This window comes from Bidens hawaiensis, unplaced genomic scaffold (genome assembly GCF_021521415.1).
Source record: "Bidens hawaiensis isolate Kalapana, Puna unplaced genomic scaffold, B.hawaiensis_p1.1 tig00005189_1, whole genome shotgun sequence".
Lineage (NCBI taxonomy): Eukaryota > Viridiplantae > Streptophyta > Magnoliopsida > Asterales > Asteraceae > Bidens > Bidens hawaiensis.
Window position 1 is genome coordinate 1,456,252 of NW_027491334.1, and position 9,010 is coordinate 1,465,261.

Genomic DNA, 9,010 nt, shown 5'->3' on the forward strand with positions numbered 1-9,010 from the left:
CCCTCTTGTATTCCTTGAGGGTCCACTATTAACGATAGCGTTTGAATTTCTTTTCGACATGCTAGAGACGAGAAATAGGAGGTAACTATTAGTTACTATCTCTAAGAGTTCACCAAATGCATATGTATCTTATCCATACTTTTATACACTTAAATTGGTTAAATCCTAAGTACTTTTATCAAATACTTAATTCGCTAAACCGATGGCTCTGATACCAACCTGTCACACCCCGCCTTCGGGACTAGGCGTGCGACTCACAGTTGGTACCAATTATGTCGATTTATCAAATTTTGCAGCGGAAAGTGTTAATTTAAAATATTTAATTTTATAACATTGGAATTAAACACCCTTGTTTGTTTTTACAAAATTACTTGTTTAAAAACAAGTTTTACATATGCATCATCACAAAATTAATTGTGCCACCAGCTGCTTCTATGCCTAGTGATCTTCTATCTCCACTGGCATATTCATCACTATACATTATTCCTACTTACCTGAAAACAATTTAAAAATACGTCAGCTATATGCTGTTGAACACGCTAACTCAATAAAAAGTTTTCACAATTCGTTATAACACAACACCAATAGCGTTCAACGACTCAGTGGGTCTCAATCCCATCTCATCTGAACTAAACATACACACAAACCACATAATCGGACTTAAGTCGCCCTAGAGACAGTCACTTACCTCATGGTTAGTATGTCTGTAGTGTGCCCACTACAGTACATATATGTAAGGATCCAGACACATGTGTATTTTAGCCTGAATGTTTAGTACTATCTTGTATCAACACGTTTTAGAGGATTTGAACCAACCCTCACGCAAATAATTTCATAACTCTTTACATATGGATAACAGTCCACTGTTTAAAAGAGTAAATATCTTTTCAAAAAGACAGTACATAGACGTCTTCACGTCGTAAAACACATTCATAAAAAGGTTGGACGCATTCACCTTTAGTTATAATCAAAGTTTCTTGCTGATATATTCTTGATCTTTATCTCGGACCTATAGTACGAGAATAACATTTTATAAATAACTAGATCTATGATCTAGCTTTAGACCTTAAGTCTATTTGCATAACCTTTACCTTGATATTCATTTATTTTATAAAACATATATATATACAACATTTCTTCATCATGAAGAAACGTATATATCCAATTTATTCTTTCACAAGAAATATCTTTATATATAATAAAGAATAATATTTTAATCATAATCTTATCTTATGAAAGCTGCATTAACTTATTATCTAATCAAGGTATAGACTATACCTCTGACTAGGGTCCAAGCCATATATAATAAAATAATCGGACAGAACCCTACCTGATATAGCTTGTCTATACGAAATGCTTAAACTTTACGTGGGCAGCACTTCTACTTTCTATCACGTATTGAAGTTTAAACCGTTAGAACCTTGTTTCTAACTTGCTTAACCAATCTACACGGCGTCAGGACTCCAATTCATGCACGAATCATGAGAAATCAGGACCTCAGAAATTCACAACGATCGAGCACACTTCCCAATGTTTTGTGTGTGAAAGAAAAGGTGTTTTTGGGATGAATAAGCTTCAAACACCGTAACTCCCCTTTTATAGGCAAATTTTGGCCACTATCACGTAGCGCGATGAAGTTTTTCTCAGGCCATCGCATAGCGCGACGCCGCAATTCACAAGATTCTGCCACGTGTTGACATGCGGATCTGGTTTCTTAACGTGGTCATCGCGTAGCGCGATGCCTCCTTTAATTGGACCATCGCGTAGCGCTACACCCCCTTTTTCTCAATTTTTGGGAAATTGCATTGCATAGCGCAATGATCATTATTGTCTACGCGATGGGTATTGAAAACCAAAAATTTCATTTTGAACCATGGTCTTTGGTAGCTCATCATGTCTCGATCTCTCGTCCACAGTTCAAAAATACTAAAGCGGCTCGCGGCGATGCGAGTGTGCGAAGTGCAAAGTGCGCCATCAAAATGCCACATTACGCCCATTGCCCGAGTCCGAGTCCGTGTCCTTGCACGTGCGCGTCGGGTGCTTCTCACTCTCCGCTAGGACTAGTGAGAGTGGTTAGCCACACAAGAACATTACCATGGAAAACTCCTTCCTTATAAAGTGCTTCCATTTCTTTCCCACTTTCCATGTGGGATGGAGTTTCCGTCCTTATTCCCTTAACATATAATGCTTTCTTTTCTTTCTCTCATTTCTTCCCATTACTTATCTCATAAATATTTTTGGTCCTTCACCTTCATAAATTTATCAAATTTGGACCTAAACTTTGTGGATGTTACATATTTTTAAACCTTATTTATAAAAAGATATAACCTTTTAAATGAGAAAAACATGGATTTTCTTTATTTGTTACCTAAATGGCTGATCAACCCAATCTTCATTTAACATAATAAAATCTTAATTGTTTATACAAAACCCTACTCTAATCCCCCTTATATATAAATACACAATCAAAAAATATTACTATTGCAATCAATCATTGTGTTCTGGATTATATCAACCGAACCACACCTTCGGTATTGTAAGTTTTTGAGTTCTTATTTATCTCTTTTCATTTAATTTATCATGCAATTACATATCAAAATTCCAACTTCAGGTTAATGGCTTCATCAAACATCACTTTATTTAAGGATTTAAATATTCAGATGTCGGATTTCATATTAAAAGGGCGAGTTATATGTTTATGGAGACAACCTGTCAATAAAAGGCCATTGGAAACAGATAGTATCGAACTGATACTTCTCGACACACAGGTATTTCACAATTATTTATTCAGTAATTTTTTTTCTTTGTTGAGTAATGTATGTTATCGCCAACATAATTTTGTATGCCTTTATTTTAATAATATGTATAGGGCTACAAGATTCAGGCCACGGTTTTAAATCAATATGTGTCTGAGTTCAAAAGATATCTGCGAGAAAGATTATGCCTACAAATTTCAAATGCTAAACTTGGTTCTAATAATGGTAATCAAAAGTTTTGTGACAATCCCTACAAGGTTTCGTTTCTTGCTGATACAAAGGTTACTATTTGTGAGGATATTGGAGATATCAAACACTTCAAGTTGGTCTCCGTTAAAGATATCGAACACTACAAACTTCCAACTGATTTATCCTTAGGTTCGTAATAAAATTATTTTAACTTCATTTTTTTCTTATAATTCAATCTATTAACGGAGAGCTAATTTAACATTTAATTTTTTTTACATATATAATTGCATATGTATCAGTATGTTCTGAAAAAAAGAAATTAAAACTGAAGAATGGGAAGGATACCAAGCATTGTGTTGCGACAAGTAATGATTTGGAGTGCCCACTATTTTATACATTCTTTTGTTTTCTGTAGTAAAGATAATGCAGAAAGTATGTATTTAATGGTTTTATTTAAATGTTGCAGAACTTGTGATAAAACAACAAATGTTGCTTATATATAGATTTTCTCAAATTTGTAAATTTCATATTTTACAATACTTGTTGCTTTCAATACATATATCATTTATCTTTTACCTTTAATTTTGTTTTTTTAGTAACTCATTTCTTTATTTTAACATTTAACAAATCCCGTGTATTATGAGGGTTCTAAAACTAGTATTCTAATAAAAGAAAATACATAGGGACATATATTACTTAAAGATTCATTCATAATCTAAATTTTCTGCTCAAACTATTCATTTATTTTTAATGAAAACACATTTATGTCAATGCAATTAAAGCCTATCAATTTATCTTAAGGTGTATTTATATGAATATTCTATTAGAAAATATAATCTGAACTTATAAAACCATTTAATTTTGTAAAATTTATGTTTTGTTTAAATTTAATAATTTAATTTATATGGTTTAATTTTTTTTAAGCATCTCGTGTATCGCACAGGGTTTAAAGCTAGTCTGTTAATACATTACAACCTAATATAGTAAACAAGAAAAATCAATGATTATTGATATTATTCCATTTATCAAAATGTAGTTAAAAGTAGAATTTTTAACTTCCAAGGAAATTAGGAAAACGCTAACTCCATGCTGCAGCTCAATATATTTCAGTTCTTGTAGCGAGCTTAGAAATTCTTTCGATCTTAAAAAACTCGCTTACAAATGTACTTTTTTTTCCTTTTATTGGGGGCATCGTCACTAGTGTGTTCTGAGTTTTACTGTTAACTACCATTCAAGCGTGTTTCATGCGTGCAACCTTGGTATTTTTTAGGTTCTTTATTAACAATATCAATAGTTTCTTTTATAGTCTTACGTGTTATCTTCTAGATTGCTAGCACTCTCAATCGATCGTGTTATCTTCTAGATTGCAAGCACTCTCAATCTATCGTCGCTTCTAGATTTTTACTATTCTTAACAAATGTTAGATTGATAAAGAATGGTGAAAATTAAGATATGTTTTACACACTTGTGCTAATGCAGTCTTCAATAACAAATATTTGTTAAGATAATAATCACTATTAATTTGTTCATATATAGAAAACATTACTAATGCTTATATATAATTTTTCTTTCAAGACAACTAGAATAAATCAAGTATATATATATATATATATAAGAAATGCTTGAGATATTTCAAAGATTTTGAACTAAGTTTTACTTAAAATTCATATGCAATTTATCACAGAAAACATAAAATATGCCTTAGTGCATATAATAAAGGATGAATATATCCTGACTAGAATCTTATGACCACTATGAACTATATGCACTTTATCACATAAAACATAAAAGATGTCTTAGTGCAAATAATAAAGGATAAATATATCCTGACTAGAATCTTATGACCACTATAAACTATGGACATGTTATGACCCAATCTTAATAGACTTCCAAAGATCAGTGACTAAGCGGTGGAATTGTGACAAGAGGCGCATTCTCAATCATCCCTCCCTAATAAAAAATGATCTGGTTTCTTTGTCAAATACAAAAGCATGTGTACCTTCTCTTCATTCTCCAATTGCGGGTTTAATTTCGTTTCTTCAATCATACCTTCGATAATCACAGCTTCGAATTCGCTTGGTCCTAAGAGCGAGTATGATAATATTATTTTTTGATTGCTGATTAAGAATAATGGTTTGATTTCGATTTTCATGATAAATAAATATTCTGATTCAATTATGGTTATATCTGTATTATTAAAACTGAATGAATAAACCGAATAAACAGCAAAACCGGTCTTTATAATTTATATTTGCTCTACATAATACGCTAGATGGAAATCTCACCCGACCCAATAAAGCCCACCTGGAACATTCAGTGAATTATTCATGATCATACTCAATTTTCTCATACAACAATTGCATATCAGAACCCACTTCTGCTATGAGAGAATAACAGAAAAAAAAAAACACGATCCATTTCGAACAAACAAGACAGGAAATTCCTGACAAAAATATAGTAAAATAAGAAAGCTAAACAATGAATAATAACTCCAAGTGAAAATTTCCATACTAGTAATCTATTACTCGCGGAACTAAAATCTAATCCGACTCCAAATCAGTTAAACCTCAAAAAATCTAAACTATAGGTTTAGAATCTAGCATCTGAATCAATTATTACACATCAAGCATCTAAAAACAAAATCGTAAGATATGGGTTGAATATATATTCTAGGTAAGAGAGATACATGTGGTAGTCCTATTCCTACATACACATCATCAGACCAGCCACTTTAGTTGTCTTTCACGCAAGATCCATTGTTGAAAAACCAATAATTGTTTTTAGCAACTGGCAGTGGTCTGAGGTGCTACCACAAAGGTGTCGGTTTGTATTGAGGATTATTTTCTGGAGTATCTTCGTTGACCTTTTCTCTACCATTGTCTGAATGTATAGTGAATGTCAAAATGATATCATGAACTATTTAAAAAACTGTATATCAATTCGTAATGCTCTAACCTGATGTTCCGTTTGTCAATTTGGCAACATTTTTAGTGTCTGGCCTCTGTTTGTCATCTGATCCGGCACTCTTTGCAGCCCAATTGCATTGAATTTGCCTACTTCCGAGCCACTTTCTTACTATATTAACAATCTAGAATTCCTCATCGTTTATATCATTAACTTCACATCCTGTCAAAGAAAAATGAAAATTAATTATAATAGCATCTTATAAGGGAGGGTGAGGCAATAAAGTACTTTTGAGTCCATATCTTTCGCTTACCTGCTGGTTACTGAATGAAACAGATCCAAATCCCTTAGACCGCCCTGTCTTCTATCCCACATAACTCTAGCCTCACTTACCAAATCCAAAATCAAATCAGTAAGAGATTAAAATGAAATTAAAAACAAACATATACATCATTCAGCTAGCATGCCATCTACAAACGTGTTAAAGTGTCCTGCAAAACCAAGATAAAGATGTATCACAAACAAATTAAAGTGACTTGCTAACATTATATTAACAAACCTAACGTTTACTCCCAGTCAACCACGGTGGGTGTTTTTGATTAACACAAACTAACTTAATGTTCACACCCACTGTGGGTGTTTTTGATTCTTGATTGATTGTTTCTTGTATTTCAGAATCGTTAATTTCTCGGACAAATCGATTTCTTGTTTTTGATATCCGCCAAAACAAGAAACACGATTTTGGATTTAGAAAAAGAAAAAATAGATTGAACAGTTCAACAACAGGAATCCGTTCATGTAAGGAATGATTCAAGAATATCAATTTCAAAATCATTTGTTCCCAGGAATTGATTTAAGCCTTTCTCTGATACCATTTATCAAATACACATAATCAAATTGATAACAAGAATCAAGAATTAAACAAACAACAATAATTGGAGTGTCAAGCAACGAGCATTTTCATTGTTCGATGTATCCTATTTATACATATCGATAATCGCTAAACGACATCACTTAACAGCTTGTGATGTGCTACAATTCTATCCTTTCAAATTACGCAGATAACTTTGACTCTTTGACATATCTAACCCTAAGCTTTATATGTGGGAAATTCATATCTAACAAAGTCATCATTTGTAATCTTGGGAAATTCCAGCTCATTTAATTTTCGTCCATCCAGCAAGAATTCTGTTTGGTATTGTGCATTCAGTCGTTGCCTTTTTATGATATAAACCAAACCTGGTCTTTATCTGATGGTGGAAGGAAGATTCATTCAATTTATAGAAATCAGACTTTAAATACAATGGGAATCAAAATCAATTATATATAAAAATATCAGAAGCTTGAGTTTATTACCTTAGGTTGCAATAACTGGTGCTATGAACTATCAACATGTTATGATCCAATTCTGATTGACTGCAAAAAGATCAGTTTATAGAGTGAGTATTAATGAATAAACTTTAACATTCCATATATTGTTGTATAGTGGCATCCCATGGATCGTTAGTTTGTGTTTGAACTTAGATTGTGGCTTCATTCTTTGTTTCACAACAACAATAATACTTCAAATAAGATGAAAGAAAATACAACTGAACATATATTAACAAAGTAACAGAGATTGTTTACAATTGATTTGGATATTGGTTTATATAGGGATGAAGAGGCGCTTCAAGGAAACGTCGCGTCTGTTGGTGTACGGCAGTTTAAAGAAACCGTTATACCGTTTCCTTGTTGCCTGCCTTTCTTTACCCTAATTTTAACCAAGGCTAATCCAATTAATACATACATACAAATGGGCCTTTTATTTCTAGAGTCTTATGGCCCAACTACAAGTAAAATAAAACACATACGTTTACATAATAATGGACTATAACAAATTGATCGGATGAATGGATTAGCATGGTTATCATACACCCCCCTAATACATACAAGGTGAAATCCACTCCTTTTATTAGTCTGCAGCAGGTTCTTCTTCTACGAAAAAGAAGTCTTCAACATCTTCAAGGTCCTCCAATGCATCCAACTTTAGTTCATCTTCAAAGTCATCTTCAATGTTATCTTCAACTTGGAATGTTTCTTTAATATCATTAACACTAGAATTTCCTTCTTCATTGGCATCTTTATTGGCATCTTCATTCGAATTGCCCATGTTGTACAATTTGTAGATTTTAACATAGGGCATTGGTAATTCGCAAGGGACATCCCGACTCTTTATAAGTCACAAGAGAATTCTTATCCTTTGGTGTTTCCGACATAATCACCACTCAAGAATAATAATTATACACAAAGTATAGTTTAAGGTTCCAATAACCTTTTAAACTTGTAAGAACCAATATAAAGTTACAAAAACTTGGTTCTTGTATAAACAAAGATTAAATCTTTGTATAACTAAATAATTATACCAAACATATTAATAGATACCAACGACCCAATACTTAGTTTAGTTTATAAAAAACTTAGTTTCTTTATTAAATAAAGAACAAATCTTTATTATGAAATTTGTAACCAAACCAAATTTATAGCATATAACAATATGAATTGGTTTTGATATCTAATGATGATTTATGCGGGTTATCTAGAGTTAATGGATTGGAAATATGGTTTGGCAAAGAAAGGAAAAGATGTTACAATGTTACAAGAAAAAGAAGAAAGAAGAAGGTTAAACACATCTGTTGTGTTTGTTTTAATGTACTTTCAATTAGTGAATCAGAGCCACGGTTATTGTTCATAATCAAAGAGTAATATCGCTGCTTGTTCTTCATTCGATTTGGGTTCTACAAATTGGTTTGTGGAATTGCTTGAGACATCAAAAGAAGAATCGAATTTTAATCGCGATTCACATATATCTGTGATCTTTTCTGAATTGGCCAGAAAACTTTAGTGATTTAAGAAGTGTAATCGGCCAAAAAAAAAAGCAATTGCCAAAATTCGACCAAAAGAATTGCTATTTTATTTGTTAAAATTGCAATCGAATTGTAACTTGGTTTGATTCATGGATTGTTTTTGTGTTAAACAATTCGAAGGACAAGCATACGTTGTTTGTTGTGTTCATAATCTTCATAACAAAATTGGTTTTGGTATGGTGAAGTGAGTGATTGGTAATTAAACAAAGGCAAATTGGAAATAAATAATCCCAACTTTTGTGTTTTGGCCAATAATAA

General features: G+C 32.3%; 1 protein-coding gene across 1 annotated transcript; it reads left to right on the forward strand.

The window, feature by feature from the left end:
• Positions 1–2,615: 2,615 nt before the first annotated feature.
• On the forward strand, positions 2,616–3,142 carry LOC143629342 (uncharacterized). Its single transcript, XM_077098644.1, has 2 exons — positions 2,616–2,768; positions 2,870–3,142. Exons 1-2 carry the CDS (start codon positions 2,616–2,618, stop codon positions 3,140–3,142), a joined length of 426 nt encoding a protein of 141 aa, XP_076954759.1.
• Positions 3,143–9,010: the final 5,868 nt, after the last annotated feature.